General features: G+C 43.7%; 1 protein-coding gene and 1 long non-coding RNA gene across 2 annotated transcripts in view; one reads left to right on the top strand and one right to left on the bottom strand.

Moving 5' to 3' along the window:
* The window catches only part of HECA (hdc homolog, cell cycle regulator), a 43,196-nt gene extending 35,860 nt beyond the window's left edge, over positions 1-7,336 (bottom strand). Inside the window, exon 1 of the mRNA XM_027972500.3 lies at positions 6,956-7,336. Within this exon, the coding sequence (XP_027828301.1) occupies positions 6,956-7,226 (271 nt within the window). The 5' untranslated portion in view covers positions 7,227-7,336. The remainder of the gene's footprint in view (positions 1-6,955) is intronic.
* On the top strand, positions 7,006-11,362 carry LOC132660207 (uncharacterized). The gene is made up of 2 exons (XR_009601531.1): positions 7,006-7,781; positions 11,064-11,362. It is a non-coding gene; the product is annotated as an uncharacterized LOC132660207 (long non-coding RNA).
* The last annotated feature ends 9,039 nt before the right edge of the window (positions 11,363-20,401 follow it).

Here is a 20,401-nt window from a genome sequence, read left to right as displayed (position 1 = left end):
AAATCACAATCAACAGTCAGTGGCAGGCTGGACCACCAAACCATGATTAGCTGTAATAAAAGAAAGACTGCCGAAAGATACCCATGATGTTAAAATAAACAACAACTTTACAAGCTTGCCAACCGATGATTATTCCCCTTTGCAGGGTCAACCAATCATGTCTTTGCTTATAAACCTCAGGGATGGTTCTGTACTGGTGACTAAGCACCCAGATTTGACTGTCTGGACCCATTTCCTTTCCACCACCGAACCTCACACCAGCCATGAACCACTACAGCAGCAACCAGAACTCAAGGCTCTTGCTCACCTCCCCCAGCCACCCTCAAAACATCCTTCCTCTGCTTTCAGAGCCTTGCTTCTTTTCCTGCAAGACTCAGCTCAAAGGTCCCCCTCTTGCAGGAAACAAATCCTTTCTTGTACTGGGCACCTATGATCATTACCCCTGACGTGTACATGTCTCTCTCCCAGTTTCCATGAGCCATGCAGCTTCTGATGTCTCCATGTATAATTCAGTGTCACACTTTCAGTCATAGAAGACAGTGGGCACAAAATAAATGTTTAGTAAATGCATGAGTGCACAGATGAACAAAATAGTGAATGAGCAAACAAACAAACACAGGAGCTAATGAATGAGCTTTCAAGCTGCTTCCTGGAGAGAGGAAAGGGTCTTTAATTAATAATATTAAGCCCCAGCTGATCCCCAAAGAACACCCGGAGCGCCTCACCTCCTCTGAATTACTCTTTACTTCTATGTGCTCAGTTCATTTGCTCATGTCCTCAGACACAAGCCCCAGCTTTAATCCGATACGTGACCACCTCACAAGTTCCTGCTCCTTATTCCATAGCTGCCTTTGCGTAGTACATGCAATAACCTACTCTCATTCATTTCCATAAGGACTCCCAACTAAGCCATAGGCCCCCAGGGGCTGATTCTTTTGTCCTTGTAATCCCAGGGCCTAACACAGTGCCCTGACACAGCACCTAACAGGCGCTCAATACATACTAGCTAGACAAACGAATGAATGAAGAAAGGAAGAGGAAACCATTTTCACAGTTTGCTTTTTACTTTTTTCTTTTGGTTAAATCCTCTGATTTTTCCAGGTAAACTATGGAAAAAGAGAGATGATGAGGGAAGAATAGAAAATCATGTATAGTCAAATCAATGCCTGAATAAAAATCTGTATGTCACCACAGTCTTTTTCTACATTAAGAAATCAACTTATTGACTCTCAGTGTCTGTTCCCAACAGAATAATTTAACAAGTTTTGTAACTAGATAAGGCTGAACAAATCACAAAACTTTTGACATTGTTAATAGTGTTCATATTTGCCAGGCCCTATGCCAAGATCTCTCACATATACCATTTTTCTTAATCTGCAAAAACACTCCAAAGGCTTGTGTTCAGAAAATGAAGGCTGAGAGAGGTTAAGTCACTTTGCCCTTAAGTTGTGGCACCTTGGGTTACACCCAGGTCTGTTTAAACACCACGTTTTGACTAAAACTTACAAAAAATTCTAGGGCTTATTTTTTAAGATTAAAATAACAGTGCAGCAAGAATTTCAAAAGCTTATGCTTGCATCCTCACTAACAATCATGCATGCATGTTCAATCTCTGAGTCGTGTCTGACTCTCTGTGATCCCATGGACTATCACCAGTTAGTAAGATACCATTTACCACTATTAGGTATTTTGTTGAATACTTGTTGATCTGGTGGCTAACAAGATCACAGGAGAAATAAATGCAGCCTTGGAAAATACCCCCAAGTATGGCAGCATCTGCTCCAGGCTCTGAATCTAAACATGGGCCTCCCTACTGTTGATACGTTTGGAGAGTACCAGCAATTCTCCAGCACACCTTTGAAACAGTATGAACCAGAAACTGAAGAGGCCGTGGGGAAAGGGCACTCTGACCACAATGAAGTTAAAATGGTACAACCTTTCCATAGGGCAATCTCCAGGCATATATTAAAAATCATAACAAAGTGCATATTCTTGGACATAGCAAGTCTACAGGTAATAGTTTATCTTAAAGAAGTAACTGAATAATGCTTGCTGCTGCTGCTAAGTCACTTCAGTCGTGTCCGACTCTGTGCGACCCCATAGACGGCAGCCCACCAGGCTTCCTCGTCCCGGGGATTCTCCAGGCAAGAACACTGGAGTGGGTTGCCATTTCCTTCTCCAATGCATGAAAGTGAAAAGTGAAAGTGAAGTCGCTCAGTTGTGTCCAACTCAGCGACCCCTTGGACTGCAGCCTACCAGGCTCCTCCACCCATGGGATCTTCCAGGCAAGAGTACTGGAGTGGGGTGCCATTGAATAATGCTTAGAGATATACAAATAAACACTTAAAGATCAAACAAGAGCAGAATGATCAGTTTATCCAAGATATAGACACACAATGGTATATTATATGCAATCATTAAAAATAGTGATGTACCTGTACTTACTACTCTGCTGAAATGTCCACAGAAGCTCTACAGCTAACAGTTGTCACCCCCCTCCCAGATCATTCCCTCTTCCTGGGGGTACCTCATGTCCAATGACCAACCAATGTGTATGTGGGGGTGAGGGGGGGTAGTTAAGGCCCCGCCCATATGCCTCAAGGTAAGATAACTCAGGAGGGCCAGCGGAGCTCCAGAGCTCCCTCTGCATCACAGCTCAGCTCCTCCCTCTGCTCAGTCTTGCCTCCCTCACTCCCTGACCACTAATGATGCAAAGAGCACATCCAGTAAACATCTGGCAGGTAAATCTTTGTCTCAAAGACTATTTCCAGAATCTAACATGAGTGGCTAACCCTTAGTAGGCTCGTATCATGCAAGTCAGCCACTATATATATATATATATATATATATACACATACACACACACACATACACACACATATATATATTATATTATATTATATATTGTTGTTGTTGTTCAGTTGCTAAGCCAAGTCTGACTCTTTGGGACCCTATAGACTTCAGCACATCAGGTTCCTCTGTCCTCCACTATCTCCTGGAGTTTGCTCAAATTCATGTCCATTGAGTCAGTGATGCTACCTAACCAACTCATCCTCTGTCAACCCTTCTCCTCCTGCCTTCATCTTTCCCAGCATCAGGGTACTTTCCAATGAGTTGGCTCTTCATATCAGGTCACCAAAGTATTGGAGCTTAAGCATCAGCTTAACATTATGTATAATATTATATACATAATATTATAATAAACGCAAGATTAATCACTGGGTAAACTAACCCAATCTACTACAAAGAATAATGAATGAATGGTTGAATGAATGAAGGCAAACTCAGCAGCCCAGAGGTTCTGGCGGTAGTCAGGAATGAATGGAATGGTAAACCATGGTCATCCATAAAACAGAAATTTATAAAAAGGATTTAAGATCCAGGCCCATTAAAAAGTAGATACTATGACCAAGGCTCATATATTTTTAGGCCTCAAGTGAAAACCAGTGGCCTTATAGAACCAGAATTCCAGAGTGAAACTATACATGGGTATAATCTATGCATGATTCCAAGTGAAGTCACTCAGTCATGTCCGACCCTTTGCGACCCCATGGACTGTAGCCTACCAGGCTCCTCCATCCATGGGATTTTCCAGGCAAGAATACTGGAGTGGGGTGCCATTGCCTTCTAATCACTGCAAATCTTGTCCATCTACAATCAAAATGTTGCAATATGTGCAAACAGATGTTTACTATGTAGAAAGAGGACAGTGCTTCTTCATCTTTTACTCCAATCCCCACAAAAATTTCATAAACCAGTATCTGAAAATGTACTAATTAATTTCGTCTTAGGGGTACAAAGTCCTTACAATTAATATTCAACTTAACCAAGAAGCTTAACTTCAAGTAGTTTAACTTCAACTATAACTCAGCCACAGCTTCCTCAAGGTTTCCCTAACCATCAAATCTTTTTTTATTGAATCAGTAGTTATAAATAACTACTGACTAACAGTGAAAAACTATGAACAATATTACCCTGCCCTAGTGTCCACACTGCCCAGGAAGCACAAGACATAAAACCATTCTATGAACTCCAAATAAAAACAAATAAATACTATTAACTTTAGGTGAAGTCATAAAGTTTGAATGTTTGCAGATGTAGATCACAACGGACTTGAAAAGTGTGAGCAAATCATTTAAAAGTTTAATAATGTAAATGTACTACACTCTTGAAATAAATGTGTAATATTCATGATTATGAAATTTCATGTCATAGCTAAATAAAAAATTGACTTAGAAATACTATGAGTTCAATTAACATCATCCTGAAATTTAAAAATAAGTGGGTTTTATCAGTTGATTGAGAGGCTGCACATATCAGCTGCCCCCTCCTTTAAAAATTCACCAATGCCACCTTTCCCACGTCCACATTAAAAAACACATCTTTAAATGGCAAAAAAAAAAAAAAAGAGAGAGAGAACAAAAAAGCATTTATAATCTCCTTATTTATCAATTTTGCACACAGGAGACCTCAGCACCCATGTGCAGTGATCATCAACTGGAGTGACAGATTCTTCACATTAAGGTGGATCACTCACTGAGACTTCACACCACATCAGCATCAAGAATTTGGCATCATAAAATTCAGCTCACTGGGGACTCGTTGGTGGTTCAGTGGTTAAGACTCCACCCGTGCTCCCAGTGCAGGGGCCCAGATTCAATCCCTGGCCAGGGAACTAGATCCCACATGCTGAAACTAAAGATCCTGCATGCCCAACTGAGACACAAAGCAGCCAAATAAATAAACAAACATTAAAAGCAAAAAAACTGCAACTCACTGCTCTAACATAAGTTTGTACCTTCTCTAAGTGTGATTATTGCAATGTTTGGCCCATTTATTCCTTTTTTCCTCTATTCATGTAATAAAACAAACTCCAAATCACAAATACATACCTTCACACAGACATACACAGAACTGCTAAATATACCTGAGATTGCCACTTCAGTGGAAAGCAGTAACAGGGGCACCATAACCATAGCCTAAGGAAAACATTCCGTCACACCACTTACGAGGTCTTATCTTTTAAAGAAGAAAAGGGAACAGTCAACCTGAAACTTTCAAGCAGACGCAGGGTAAGCCCTCTGAACCATCCCCAGGAATGCAAGCTCCGGTGAGGACCAGCAGGTCCTTTCTTTGACTGCCACCTGTCCTTTAATACTTAACACAGTACTTGTAACATGGTAAATGCTTAGTATCTTTTGAATGAGTGAATGACAGCTGTCATTCACTGATCACTTCCTTTCCTTGACAAACTTGACTAAGCTTGTTACAAATGTAACCAGCTTCTAAAACAACAAGTACTGGGGACTGGGTAGAGAAGGGACACTCTGAGCCTCACAGATAACTTCCTGAGGGAGCCAATACAATCAGCATAATTCTTTTTTCCCCGATTTTACAGGGTAGGAAATTGAAGCTCAGAACAGCTGTCCTTTCCAAGATGACAAAACTGAATGGCTGAGCAAGGAGTTGCTTCTTTCTCCTCTGCCACATCAATACCAAGATGAAGTTTAGAACAAAAAAAAAGGGGGGGTGGGGGTCGATTAAAGTGACTCAGAAGGTAAAGAATCTGCCTGCAAGGAGGAGACCCAGGTTTGATCCCTGGGTCAGGAAGATCCCCTGGAAAAGGGACTGGCAACCCACTCAGTATTCTTGCCTGGAGAATTTCACAGAGGAGCCTGGCGGGCTACAGCCCATGGGGTGGCAAAAAAAAAAAACCAAAAAACAAAAAAACCAGAACACGCCAAAGACAGTCTGGCCAAATTTTGACTTTTCAAACATTCACAAATGGGATGTTTGTTCCTGGGGGGCGGGCGACAGGGGGGAGGGGGGGGAACCTTCCTATTTCAAAATTGCAGAGATATAGCCAAGGGGCCTAAGGTTCTAATAGGCTAATCTTCAGCCTCCTCTGCTCTGATAACCAAGCGGGTTCTTCTAAGTGCAGGTCACCAGTTTAAAAAGTAAGTGATCTACATAAAGAAGGGCTTTGGAAGCTGAAACCTACAAGTTAAAAGTCAGATATTAGGAACCCAATCTCTCTTCATTAAAATATACCTATATTCCCTGCTCTGAAAACCTGCTTGACCAGAGGAATTCAAAGAACTGCCCAAGTCCGAAAAAGTGTTTGCCCAGCACGCTGTAAGACTGTGTCTCTGCAGTGACAACGGCAATCTTGTGGTATCTTCACTATTTCTTAAACGCTCTCTCAAAAGGTGCATTCAGGTTATTAAGCTTCCTCCTAAAATGTGAAGTAGAATTAAATAATGATTTTTTTTTTAACTCCGGGCTGAGAACGGAAGTCAAGTTCAGATTCTCTTCCTTCCTCAAGCGAGCAGAATTAAAGAGCACACCCCCGCCCCCTCAGCCCAGCGACACACACACACACACACACACACACACACCCTACAGTAAAAATGTCTCGGGGCCTCTTCACCTGTGGCAGTCGACACAGCAAGCCCTGGTCGGCCGGGATTTGAGGCTCCCCTTCACTCAGGGGAGGGGAAGGCGGGTGGGTGAGGGGAGCACAGGGAAGAAGGAACTGGTGCCTAAGTTTCCAATCGGACCATTCTTCTCAACTTGAGCAGCTCTTTCTTCCCTTCCTTCGTCCTCCCTGGTCTAGAGCACACACTCGGCTTTGCCAGCGCGAGCACAACGGGCAGGGCCCGAGGGGAGCGCCGCCCCGACCGGGGACCCGAAAGCCCCTCGGAGTTTGGGGCGCAGGCTGCCCGAGGCGCGCGACCGGAGAGCCGCGCGGACACCGAGCCAGGGCCGGCGATCGATCGCCGCCGCCGTGCGTGGGGACCGGGAAGGGGCAGCCGCGGCGGGGCGGAGGGGCGGGGTGAGCACTTCCTGACTCTCGCATTGTCCACGCATCGCCCGCGCCACCCTGGGCCCCGCCGCCGCCGCGCCGTCCCCGTCGGTGAGGAAGTTGGCGCTCGCCTGACCGGACCCGACTTACCGTTCTTGGCGTCGCCCGCGGCTGCAGCCCCCGCGGCGGCCGCGGCGTTGGCGGCGCCCGGCCCCGCGCCTCCCGCGCCCGCCGCGCCCCCGGTGCCGGGTGCGCCCGCCGCCGCTGCTCCGCAGCCGGCCGCCGCCGCCAGGGCCCCCCCGGCCGCGGCGCCCGCCGCGCCCGCCACTGCCAGGGCCCCGGCTCCATTTTCCTGCTCGTCCCCGCTGCTGTTGGCGCGCTTGTTTTTGCGGCCGCCTTTACTGTTTTTGGGATTGGGCATCTCGCGAGCGTCCAGGTACCCCGCGTCGGTGAAGGCGGCTCCCAGCGGCGCGACGCCGGGTTCGGGAGGCCGAGAACGGAGGGCGCGGGCCGGCGGCTCCGCTGGCGCCCGTCTAGCCGCGCGGCCCGCGCCGCGCCATCCCGGCTGCCGCGCCCTCCCCGGCTTCCTGGAGCCGGCGCGCGGTCACCCGAGGCTCGCAGCCGCGCGGGCGCCGCGGGCTCGGGGCGCGAGCAAGAAGCTCTCCAGCCGGAGGGAAAAGGCGGGTCTCGGGCTTGTTTTGATTCGGCTTCGCTGACACGCTCTGGCCCCGCCCCTCCCGTGACGACACTGGGGATTCGGCCTGGCCGCACCCACTAGGTGACCTCATGGTGGCCTGGCCCGCCCGCGTGACGTCACGCCCCGCGCTGAGCCGGCAGCCTTGGAGTGACGTCATCGGGGCGCCCGCACCCCGGGTCTCCGACTGCACCTGGGTGCCTGAGGACCTACCTTCCTGAAATGGCCCTAAACGCCAGTCCAGTGGCATCTGGAGTTAGTCGGAGGCCTTCTGACCTGCATGTAATTGAGGCTTAGAACGATATGATCGGGAGAAAATGGGGGTGGGGGGGTGACCAGAACAGAATTGGAAAACAAAGGGTTTCTAATTAATCATACATCAAAAGGCTCTGCCATTCAGAAGCAATTGTAGATTCACTAATTAAAGAAATCGAGTCAAGTTCCTAGAAAATGAGAAAGGACAGAAGAGTCCGTGAATGGAAGGCCGTCACAGTCTAGTGGTGAAACCGCTGGTTCAAACAGAACCCACCATCCAGGGATGATACTAAACGTCTCCAGGGACGGAGAAGCAGGTTCTTCTTGGAGGGGACACCCAATCTCCGTGGACTGAGTTGTCCTGAAAGCCCGGCGGCCACTGTTGTGAGCAGGTGGAGAGCAGAGGGTGACACCAGTGATAAGGCAGTGACTTGAGGGGCAGGGAACCCCAGGAACAGTTTCCCGTGGTCTCTTTTTCTGCAACTCTTTTTCGGCTTTTTTGAAGACTAGCTCCTTCCCACCCTTCAGGTCTCAGCTCAAACACATCACTTCCTTCACAATGATACAACTGACGCCATTCCCCAAAAGGGCTATCAGAAGTACCACTCATCCATCTCTAATTAGGTTGTCAATGTATATATGTTTATTTATTTCCTGTCTATCTGCTTCTCAAATGAAAGTTCATGTAGGACATTTTATCTGTCTTGGGCACCTCAGCAGGACAGCTGGCATGTATTTGTTGAGTGTATATGTTCTTTTGCCATGAACTGTGGAGGGAAAACCATGTTAACTGACAATTTACAGTTCTCCCTTCCTATACAGTGTGATCTTCTTTAATTAACCCAGCTTTCCAGTAAAGAATCTTGGAACTCTGCTCAATGTTATATGGAAGTCTGGATGGGAGGGGAGTACGGGGGAGAATGGATTTATCTATATGTATGGCTGAGTCCCTTTGCTGTCCACCTGAAACTACCACAACATTTTTAATTGGCTATACTCTAATACAAAATAAAAAGGGTTTAGGTTTTTTTAACTTTTTAAAAAATCTTTAGTTGTGTTCTGAAACATAAAGAGGTAGACAGGGAAGTACTTGCCCTGTGTTTACGTAATGGGGAAACTCCCTGGGAATATTGGGCATTCATAACAGAGCCAGGAGCTGCAAGAGAGCACACTCAGGAGCAGGTTGGACTTTCCAGGAGGAAAGTGATGAATCTTTTAATTCCCTAATTTTGCCAGAGGAGAGTTGATTTCCTTTGCATAAGGAAATCAACCCTGAATATTCACTGGAAGGACTGATGCTGAAGGTGAAGCTCCAATATTTTGGCTACCTAATCTGAAGAGCCGAGTCTTTGGAAAAGACTCTGATGCTGGGAAAGACTGAGGGCAGGAGGAGAAGCAGGTGACAGAGGATGAGATGGTTGGATGGCATCACCAACTCAATGGACATGAGTTTGAGCAAACTCTGGAAGACAAGGAAGGACAGGGAAGCATGGCATGCTGCAGTCCAGGGGGTCGCAAAGAATCGGACACCACTTAGTAACTGAACAACAACAACAATTTTCATGTCTATTTCTCCTTCACCCTGATTTCCCTAAGCAGTTGGGGAGGCAGGATTGTCTATCTTTCTAACTTTGCAGAGTCTAGCATAAAGCCTGACCCACAGTTAGTGTTCGATAAAATTTTGTAGAATGGATAATGCCTAAAGCATTCTTCTTCTGGCTACATTCTTCTGAACCTTTCAGTCTCAGCTAAATCATCAGTTCTCTGGGATCCCAATGTACTCCCTGTACCTTGCTCACAAGAGCTTACACACAACATGGAAATTGCTTGTTTACTTGTCTCTTGCCTGGGCCCACCCCCTCCCCTGTCCAGACGATAAGCTGTGTGATGGCAGAAGCTATCTCTCTGAGGTGTCACTGTATCCCATGGTGCCTAACACAGTGCATCGTACACAGTAGGTATTTAGTAAGTGCATGACAAATACATGAGTAAGTAAATGGACAAATGCTTTGAAGGTAGATTCGGCAGGATTTGGTGGCCATTTGGAAGTGAGGGATGAAGGAGAGAGGTAAGAAATTCTGAAAATTGAGAAAAGGATGGTAGTTAATGAAATGAAGACTTCAAGGGGAGGCTATTGGAGTGGAGGAAGATAGTAGTTAATGTAGGCCATTACACTTAGATTAATTTCATTACTGATTTCCCTCCCTAAATGTGGCTGAGAGATCTCAAAATATTTTGGTGACTTCAGCTTTGACCTTTTTTTCTCTTTAAGGCTTTTTGGGTTTTTACTTTTAAGTCATGAGGATAAAGATGCTTTAAAGTACAGGGAAATTGAGACCACTACTTTTTTGAATAAGCGCATTGCTGTCGTGCCATATTGGATCAGAGTAATCATGCATGTACCCTGCAGACAGACATTCACACCAGCTGCCTCCCACCTCTACATAACTGAGACTTCAGAATTGGAAACTTTCCCACAAAAATGTCATAATTGGCTGAAAGAACACAGACACCCAGCCAGTTGCTGTTCTTGTTCATTGTGTGAGCCACCTCCTTCTCATTCAAACTGAAACAAAATGAAAGGGAGGAAGGAGAAGCTGGGCCACTTCTTTCACGCTCAACCTAGCTAGCCTATTTTTAGCCTTAGTCAAATTTGACACACAGGCAATAGTTCTGATTTTATCGCAACAACAACAAGAAGTGCTAAAATCAAAATGTTAAAAATAAAACTTAGGTAGGGTTAAAGGATTCCATTTTTCACTTTCATACAACATGTGGAATTTTACAGCACTCCTACTGTTCTAGCCCTCTTATCTTTCCCTTTTCTCCATCATTTCTGAAGGTGGGAGGAAAAGAGGGAGAGATGGAACAAAGGAGGGAGGGAGGAAAGAACCAGGCTAAAAAGCACAAGATGGCAGAGGTGACACAAAGCTCTGTCCTCAGATACTTCCAAAGGAAACATGAAGAGCTCTAAGGAACCAAGGAAGCTACTGTGTTCTGCACATCCACCCATGGCTTCTTCAATTTCCCTGATCAACTCATGCGCTCCGAAATAAACTTCAAAAAATTGTACCTCTACCTAAGGTTTCCTTCCCCCAAACTTCATCACCCACTCCATCACTCAGGTCTTTGCACAATTAAATAAAACAGCAACAAACCAAGGTCACTAAGCTAAACCATTTACACCCTTGAGAAAAGGGGCAACAAGCTAATGTTCAGGGCTGGAGGAGAATAAGTGGTCATTGTTTCAATGTGGCTGTTATGTGCGGCTTCCTGTTTGAAATTTGTGCTTGTCTTCTGAACTCTCAGGCTTCCTTGTGGCTCAGATGGTAAAGAATTTGCCTGCAATGCAGGAGACCTCGGTTCGATCCCCGGGTTGAGAAGATCCCCTGGAGAAGGAAACAGCTACCCACTCCAGTATTCTGGCCTGGAAAATTCTGTGGACAGAGGAGCCTGGCAGGCTAAGTCCCTGGGGTCGCAAAGAGTCAGACATGACTGAGCAACTTTCACTTTCACTTTCTGAGCTCTCAGAGGGAACTGATTCATTTGGGCCAGAGTTAGCCTGATCTGCTAATATCACTTCAAATAAAGATATCTTGAACAGTGTATATTATCTCTTTCCACCAGTTTTTTTCCTCTGGAAATAGCTCCTCCTTTACCCTGGTTGGATACTAAGATCCTGCATGCCATGTGGTCAAGTATAAGAACGGAGCATCCAAAGGGAGAGAGAAAGCCTTAAAGACTCTGGTGGTTTGTCAGGTTGAACTGGAATATAATCAGATTACAATGGGCCCAGTGTAGCAGGGGACATGCAGCTGATTAGACTCCAGACTTTGATAACTGGTAAGAAAACTAGAACTCCCTCACTCTCTCCTTTTCTTGCTTCCTTTTTCCCCAGTAGTACTGAATAACTAAACTACATGTTTTTTCTTTTTCTTCCTATATGATATGTCAATGTTTATTTACTTTGTTTACTGTCTTTCCTCACTAGAAGGTAGATTTCAAGAGGGTGAGGATTTCTTCATGGACTCTTCAGTGCCTAAAACAGTGCCAAACAGACAGTAAGTATTTGATACAGATTTGTGGAATAAAACAACGTATAGAAGAACATCTAAAAGGAACAGTCCAAACCTGAGGTCACAGTGAGGGGACAGGAAGGCGAGGAACCTTCTATAACCACATGAGGAGCTTCCCTGGTGGCTCAGTGGTAAAGAATCCACCTGCCAATGCAGGAGACATGGGTTCATCCCTGATCCGGGAAGACCCCACGTGCTGCAAAGCAGATAAGCCCATGAGCCACAACTATTGAACGTGTGCTCTAGACGCCAGGAACCTCAACTACTGAAGCCCACCCGCTTTGAGTTCCACAGCAAGAGAAGCCACCACAGTGAGAAGACCATGCACGAGCAAGAAAAGTAGCCCCTGCTTGCTGCAACTACAGAAACACCCACGCAGCAACGAAGACCCAGCACTGCCAAAAATTAAAAAAAAAAAAAAAAAACATATTACTATGTTCTTGGTAGCCCTGACATTCTTCCCCTTAGCTAGCGCAATAGTTAAACCAAAAGGTGATCTCTTGGAGGCTAGTTTTGTATAACAAGGAGCCCTAGGACAACCGTATCTTCTTCAGCAATTGCAGTGACCACACTATTATCACTTTCTACACCCTCTTTCTCCTCCTGAACTGGCACAGAAAATCTCAAGACTCTTCTCACCTAGATTTCATCTTCAAGATCCTCTTTGTTTCTCCCAATTAAATCAGGATTTTTCTACACTGCCACTCTAAAGCACAATTTCACCACAATGCTTTAGTCTTTTTTTCCGCTGTCTGCAAGGTTTGACTCAGATAAAAGAGCATTTGTCTTCTAGTTGTATTGCTGCCTACCAAATTGCCCCACCATTTAGTAGCTCAGAACAACAAACACATTCTTTCATAGATTCTGCATCAGGAATCTAGGCATGGCTTAGCAGGGTCCTTGGGCTCAGGGTCTCTCACAAGGCCAGGTTCAGGGGTCAACAGGGATGAAGTCCTGTCAAGTCAAAGCTTAACTGGGGGATGATCTGCTTCCAGATTCACTCTTGAGGTTGTTGCAGGATTCAGCTCCTCGGAGCTGCTGGACTGAGGCCTCCCTCAATTCCTTATCATGTGAGCCTCCTCACAGAGGGCAGCCGCCTCATCTGAGTGTGTCAGAGAGCAGGAAAGAGCAAGCAAGACAGAAGCCAGTCACTTGCAACCTAATCTCAGAAGTAATACCCATCACCTTTGCTGCACTCTGTTCCTTAGAAGAAACTCACTAAGCTCAGCCCACAGTCAGGAGGAGAAGATCATACAAGACATGAATACCAGGATATGGGCATCATTGAAAACTATCTGAGAAGTTGCCCACAAGTATGTTAAAACACTGCTTGTCATCCAAATTCTAATTCCTAATGCTTCAAATTTAGTTTATAAGAAGGGTGGAGTGTGGTAATCATTTCATCATGTTTCCATATATCCAAACATTGATCTCTATATACCGTAAACAACTTTTCGTTGTCAATGTGACAAAAGAGAGTGAGAAAAGGTACAAACTTGTTCCAGTTCTTTCTTTCTGAATTACTGTTTCAATGAAATCTTTGAGGACTAAATTTCATGAATGTAAAAAACTTTCGCAAAATGATTTTAAAACTCTGTGTTCAAAAGACTACTGATGTTTAGAACAAACACAGTATAGTACATTATTGGATTCAAGTGCCTGCTTCAGGGACAGCTTTTTTTAAGTGCTAAGGCTACTGCTCTGCCTGTTTGGGGAGTAAATTTTGATTGATCTTAAATAGAATTCTCAAAATTTTTCTTCCTCCTTTATTTTCATCTTATATAATTTCTACCAGGGGTTCCCTGAGGAACACTAGTTATGTAAGATGTGCCTCTATTTCTATGGTTAAATAAGTCTAAGAAACACTGTATATTTTATGAGTTATAATATACACTACTATAGTAAACACCCTAAGAAATCCAGCAGTAAAGAAACCTGCTTATTCCTAACTTAGAATTTCCTGAGCTTATACAACCTATAAATTCCTTTATGTGTAATACCCATTAACATTCTGTGAAACTAGAGTTCTGCTTTTTTGGGAAAATAATGACTTAGAGTGCAGAAGGAAATAGCAACCCACTCCAGTACTCTTGCCTGGAAAATCCCATGGACAGAGGAGCCTGGTGGGCTGCTGTCTATGGGGTCTCACACGGTCAGAAACGACTGAAGCGACTTAGCAGCAGCAGCAGCAGCAGCGCCTTAGAGCAAAAAACACTTGCTCCTAGCATTAGCATTCTAGTGAAAAGATACAAATGTGAAAATTCAGATGAAAATAGACAGTGATCCCTCTTGTAAACAACCAGTTCAAAGAGAAAACATCTTGGGAAAGATCCTTAAAAACTCTATAAACTCTAACTGTTATAATGGCAAGGATGCATAAAACATTAATTCTAAATGATATAGAACAGTCAAAAATTCACAATACTGCTTCCATTTCCAGGAACGTCTTTTTGCCTATCATTATTCCATTGAAGAACAAAAAATTAGTATCAGCAACCTACTAAGAACTACTTATTTTTCCAGTGGGAAAATGTCTTTGCCAATATTACAGCCAGAAGTGGCATCCAAATTGTTCAGAACCTTTGATACAGTAGAATCTGAAAATAAACACCTGTATCTTCAGAATATGGTAACACTTCTTTTCTTTGCCAACTCATGAATAATCAGGTTCACCTTTTGTCCACTTGTAAAGGGCTGTTATGCTTATTTCTGGAGTTAATTTTGACTGATCCTGAATACAGTTGTCTCTTAAGATTTCCTTTCCTTCTGCAGAGTATACTTGTAAATGTAAATATGGTACCATATGGATTAAAGATGACTACAGTTTACTACTCCTCTCTTCAGGACGTGGGGTCTGTTTCCCCTCCCCTCCAGGCTGACCTGGACTTGTGACTTGCTTTGACCAATTAAAAATACAGTGAAAGTGATGGTGCTCCAGTTAGCATTTGCTCTTATTGTCTTAAAGCTAGACACTGTGCTGTGAAGCAGCTTAAACTAGACTGCGGAATGATGAGAGTCCACACTGAGATGACAAAGACTCTTTCATTGACCAAAGTTGAGTTAGACTCCTCAGAGTCCTCTTGCTGATTGGACTCTAATCTCGGGTTCTGTCCTTAGTCTGCTTAGTTTGCTGCTAAGTCGCTTCAGTCGTGTCTGACTCTGTGCGACCCCATAGACGGCGGCCCACCAGGCTCCCCCGTCCCTGGGATTCTCCAGGCAAGAACACTGGAGTGGGTTGCCATTCCCTTCTCCAATGCATGACAGTTTAGTTTTAGTAAGAATCATGCTGAGTCAGTTTATCAAGAATATTCCATGCTTGGTCTTTTATTGCCCAGGCTGCCTTCAGCAAGAATCCTATCAAGTTGGTTTAGCCAGTGTCTCGACCCCTGATGTTTCCTCTCAGTAACTTTCCATCCACTGACCTCACAACCCTGCTCTGTGGCTATAAATTCCTACTTTTCTTGCTGTATTTAGAGTTGAGCCCAATTTCTCATCCCAAGTAGTAGTCCCCTTGAATAAAATCTGACTAGCCATCTTATAGGGCTTCCCTGGTGGCTCAGACAGTAAAGAATCTGCCTGCAATACAGAAGACCTGGGTTCGATCCCTGGGTTGAGAAGATCCCCTGGAGAAGGGAACAGCTACCCATTCCAGTATTCTTGCCTGGGAAATCTCATGGACAGAGGAGCCTGGCAGGCTACAGTCCAAGGGGATGCAAAGAGTCAGACATGACTGAGCCACTAACATAGCCATCTTAGACAAGTTTCAGGAATACATTGTCCTTTAACAAAGGATCCTTGACAAGTGGAAGAAAAGGAACAATCTTTGATGTTTCAGCCTCAGCCAAGCTCCTGGGTAAATGGTTCTCAGCCTGAGCAATTTTACCCTGCATTTTTGGTTGTCCTTTCTAGCATTGAGTAGGTAGAGGCCAAAGATGCAGCTAAAATCCTGCAATGTACAGGATAACCTCCACCACAAAGAATTATCTAGCTCCAAATATAATGCCAAACTTGAGAAATCCTATCCTAGCTGCAGGCAGCCATAAAAGTCACCATAGCATCACCATATAAAGCAGATTGCCAGATGAGCCCAGCCAACTCACAGAATTGTAAGAAGTAGTACACAGCTGCTATTCTAGGGGGAGGTACTTTTGTTAAACCGCTGAAGAGGGGAAGGGAAGGAGTCACAGCTTGTAGTGTTTGCACCTGCCCAGGGTGCTCCTAGCATGGCCAATTTAGGCTACCAACATGAGCCATTGGATACAAGGCTAGAAAGAAGTGTGACAACTGGCTCTTTGAGTCACTAGGACTTGATTATACTGTAATAGGCAACTGAGGCAACATCTCACGTCCAATGTCTCTTTAGATCTGAATTCTTGGCATAGGCTTTCCCATGTTCCACTGACTGTCTAGTTCTCTCTACTCATATATGGTCTGTGATCACATTTCTGTTGGAAGCGTCTTTAAATGAGAGACACTGATTCTGGTCTTTCTGACTTGAGCCATTTTTTTACGCCATTAAAACTGTCAAATAGGGTTTAGTCAAGGGGCTCTCACAGAGGATCACAGCATGGACTTTACTATGGAGTAATCCCACTGCACTCTATTCTGTAGTACTGAAGAGAATGGTCTGATTTGGAATAAAACACTGTGCTCTCTAAACTGTGGGTTTTCTTTGTGAAACATGTCTGCTGAACAATAACGGGAGGAACCAGACAAAAATGGAAGCAAGGTGGGGAGATGACCATCTAGGCTGGCTTTGGGCTCATGATAAATCACGATTTTGTTTAAAAAAAAATAAATTTTTTTTCCAGATGGCATTTCTTCTACAACGTAAGCCCAAAATATTATTTCCTAGAGCAGCCATTTCTCGGGTTTCAGGGTGGATACTGGATTTAGGTTCTAAACCTATATGCAGGTCAGGAAGAAACAGTTAGAACTGGACATGGAACAACAGACTGGTTCCAAATAGGAAAAGCAATACATCAAGGCTGTATATTGTCACCCTGCTTATTTAACTTATATGCAGAGTACATCATGAAAAACGCTGGGCTCAAGAAGCACAAGCTGGAATCAAGATTGCCAGGAGAAATATCAAGAACTTCAGATATGCAGATGATACCACCCTTATGGCAGAAAGTGAAGAGGAACTAAAAAACCTCTTGATGAAAGTGAAAAAGGAGAGTGAAAAAAGTTGGCTTAAAGCTCAACATTCAGAAAACGAAGATCACGGCATCTGGTCCCATCACTTCATGGGAAATAGATGGGAAACAGTGGAAACAGTGTCAGACCTTATTTTGGGGGCCTCCAAAATCACTGCAGATGGTGATTGCAGCCATAGAATTAAAAGACGCTTACTCCTTGGAAGAAAAGTTATGACCAACCTAGATAGCATATTCAAAAGCAGAAACATTACTTTGCCAACAAAGATCCATCTAGTCAAGGCTATGGTTTTTCCAGTGGTCATGTATGGATTTGAGAGTTGGACTATGGAGAAAGCTGAGCGCCGAAGAATTGATGCTTTTCAACTGTGGTGTTGGAGAAGACTCTTGAGAGTCCCTTGGACTGCAAGGAGATCCAACCAGCTCATCCTAAAGGAGATCAGTCCTGGGTGTTCATTGGAAGGACTGATGCTGAAGCTGAAACTCCAATACTTTGGCCACCTCATGTGAAGAGGTGATTCATTGGAAAAGACCCTGATGCTGGGAGGGATTGGGGGCAGGAGGAGGAGGGGATGACAGAAGATGAGATGGCTGGATGGCATCACCGACTCCAGGGACATGAGTTTGGGTGAACTCCGGGAGATGGTGATGGACAGGGAGGCCTGGCGTGCTGCGATTCATATGGTCACAAAGAGTCGGACACGACTGAGCGACTGAACTGAACTGAACTGAAAGGGTTATTATAGGCTTCCCTAATGGCTCAGCAGTAAAGAATATGCTTGCAATGTAGGAGACATGTGTTTGATCCCTGAGTCAGGAAGATCTTCTGGAGAAGGAAATGGCAACCCACTCCAGTATTCTTGCCTGGGAAGTGTCATGGCCAGAAAAGCCTGGCGGGCTACAGTTCATGGGGTCACTAGAGTCAGACACGACTTAGCAACTAAACCACCACCACCAGGAGTTGGTATAGTTGTGTGGTTAGGAAACTATTCTTGCAGCCAAATTCCCAGATTTCAGGCTTGGCTTACTGTGTGACCTTGGACAACTTATTTGTGAAACAGAGATAATAATGGTATCTATTTCAGAGTTAAGGTAGATAACATTTGTGTAGTGCCTAGCACATAGTAAGTTCTCAATACATAAGAGCCATCATCATTTTTATTAGCAGAAGCATTTAAAGTTTGCTTTCATTGTTGCTACTCAAACATGCTCCTTTTAACTGAAAATGCTATTTAACTTTTCACTTCAATTGTAAACAAGTTTGTTTTGTTTTTTTTTTTCGTAAAAGCAGCACTGGTTCTAGGTCAAGGATAAACTGTTTTCAGCACACAACTTTAGTCTCATCCAAGAACAAACCACACCCTACTTCCTGTTGTGTGCAAATACGGGTACTTTAAAGGGACAGTCAAAACCAGGGACCCATGCGGATGCTAAGATTGCTACAGAGCGCACTCTGGTGTACACAGCTAGAAACCAGAATGGGAGATTACAAGAAGCAATGCTTTCTTTGCCCAAAAGTTTGAAGTTGATTTGTGTGGGTGTAGGAAGTTATAACAAGTTACTAGATAAAAAATAATACAATGAAAATAGTATTTTTGGAAGAATAGTCTGACAGTAACATTCAGGACTGACAGGATAGAAAAAGTGGTGGCTCAGAAGCCAGAAGAAAATCTACTGCACCATTTTGGGGAGGAGATCATGAGAGTTTGGAATTAGGAGGTCAACAGCGAAACCCAGAGGAAAGGATGTACATGACAGACATTTTGAAGGAAGAAATCATAGACCCTAAAGACAAAAGTCTTTGATCTTAAAGAAAGGCAATCTCATCAATATTTATTTGGTTTAGATTGATACCATGAATTCCAATACTCATTAATAAATTGGTAGCATATTCTACTCTGGGAAACCCCGTAGGATAAAAAAGAACCATATTATCATATTGTTTTGTTTGCTTTTAAAGATCAAAATTATTTTATTACTAATCAAGATTTGAAAGTTCTATGTAACGTTGGGCATTTTGCCATTAAAAGACACTGCTCAGTGAGCTAGTTGTCTTTTGTACCAATTCTGGATTAAATCAATAGTCCCAATAATCTCAATTTCTCAAGACATTTTTAGGTTTCAGTCGGAGATTAAAAAAGCACCAGACAATTCCTGCTTAGCCTTCTAGGTGATTCTATTTCTCAACCTAGTATCCAGAAAGGTAGATTTAACTACTCAACGTGTATTTCTCTGGTACCAATTTTATGCAAAGCCCTGTCATAGATGGATAGCAAGACCATTCATTTATAAGTCACAAAAGTGTCATCACCATATTATGAACAGGTAAAACAGAAGGAACTTTGGGTTTAGCTCATCTAATTTATCTTTGATTCATATATAGTAAATCTTCTGCCTTTTGTCTATAGGTGATAATTTGATTCACAGTCCTTTCCATTCATCTTACCACATGGCTGGCTGTTTAGCCATAGATCAAATTACCAGACGATTCTTTTCTATAATGGCAACTTAATTTGCTTTATTTTAAAAATATTTACTGAACATATAATGAAGGTTTGTGCCAGATCCAAGTGCAGCGATGAAGAAACAAACCCAGTCCACTCTCAGGGAGCTCAGATCCTGTTGAGATATCTACAGATACTGTCTTCATTCTTATGTTTTTCTTCAAAAGGTCGTACAGAGAACAAAAAGATGTGCAACAAAAGAAAATGAAGTATACCAGTAGAAAATGAGACGGACGCAAAGGGAAAGCAATGACGGACTCATACAACAGAGGTAGACAAATACATAAAATAAATACAATGAAGGCCCACATGTGTTTGCTAAGGATCCACCAGGAATTTGGCTCTAAAGTTTTTTGGCAAGCTCTGTAAAAGAAGAAACACAATGCACGGGTTCCACCAGATAAAAGCAACCAACTGCTCAGGAAACATAGCTAATCCTGATATAAGGTCAAACAGAAAAACCCTCAAGGATCCTTCAAATGCAACACTACTGATATCCTGAAGAGCATCCTCAATAATATCCTTACAGGAAAGGAGTAGGTCTATTTCTTACAGCACTACTCAGTGTGTGCTGATGGCTTATCCTCAAAGTCCAGTTCAGTAAAAGCAATTTTGCAGGGGTTCATTTAAGCAGAAAAATTCATTATAATGTGATAGAAATATGCATAAAGTGCTAAAGAAGAACAGAGGGGACACAACTGCAATTTCATTATTCAAACTATTGGAGCAGGAATCACTATTTTGAGGAGGAATCACTGTCATCATTGAGAAGAGATTCTGGGAACTTCAATATCCAAAGGAAATAGGCAAGTATTTTGCAAATACTTAACCTGCTTAACCTTCATTATGGATGGAATATTGTTTTAAAAGGCCATTCTCATTATGGTAAAGTTCACATTAAAAAAATC

The sequence above is a fragment of the Ovis aries genome, chromosome 8 (genome assembly GCF_016772045.2).
Source record: "Ovis aries strain OAR_USU_Benz2616 breed Rambouillet chromosome 8, ARS-UI_Ramb_v3.0, whole genome shotgun sequence".
Taxonomy (NCBI): domain Eukaryota; kingdom Metazoa; phylum Chordata; class Mammalia; order Artiodactyla; family Bovidae; genus Ovis; species Ovis aries.
This window is presented reverse-complemented; position numbering and strand designations above follow the sequence as displayed.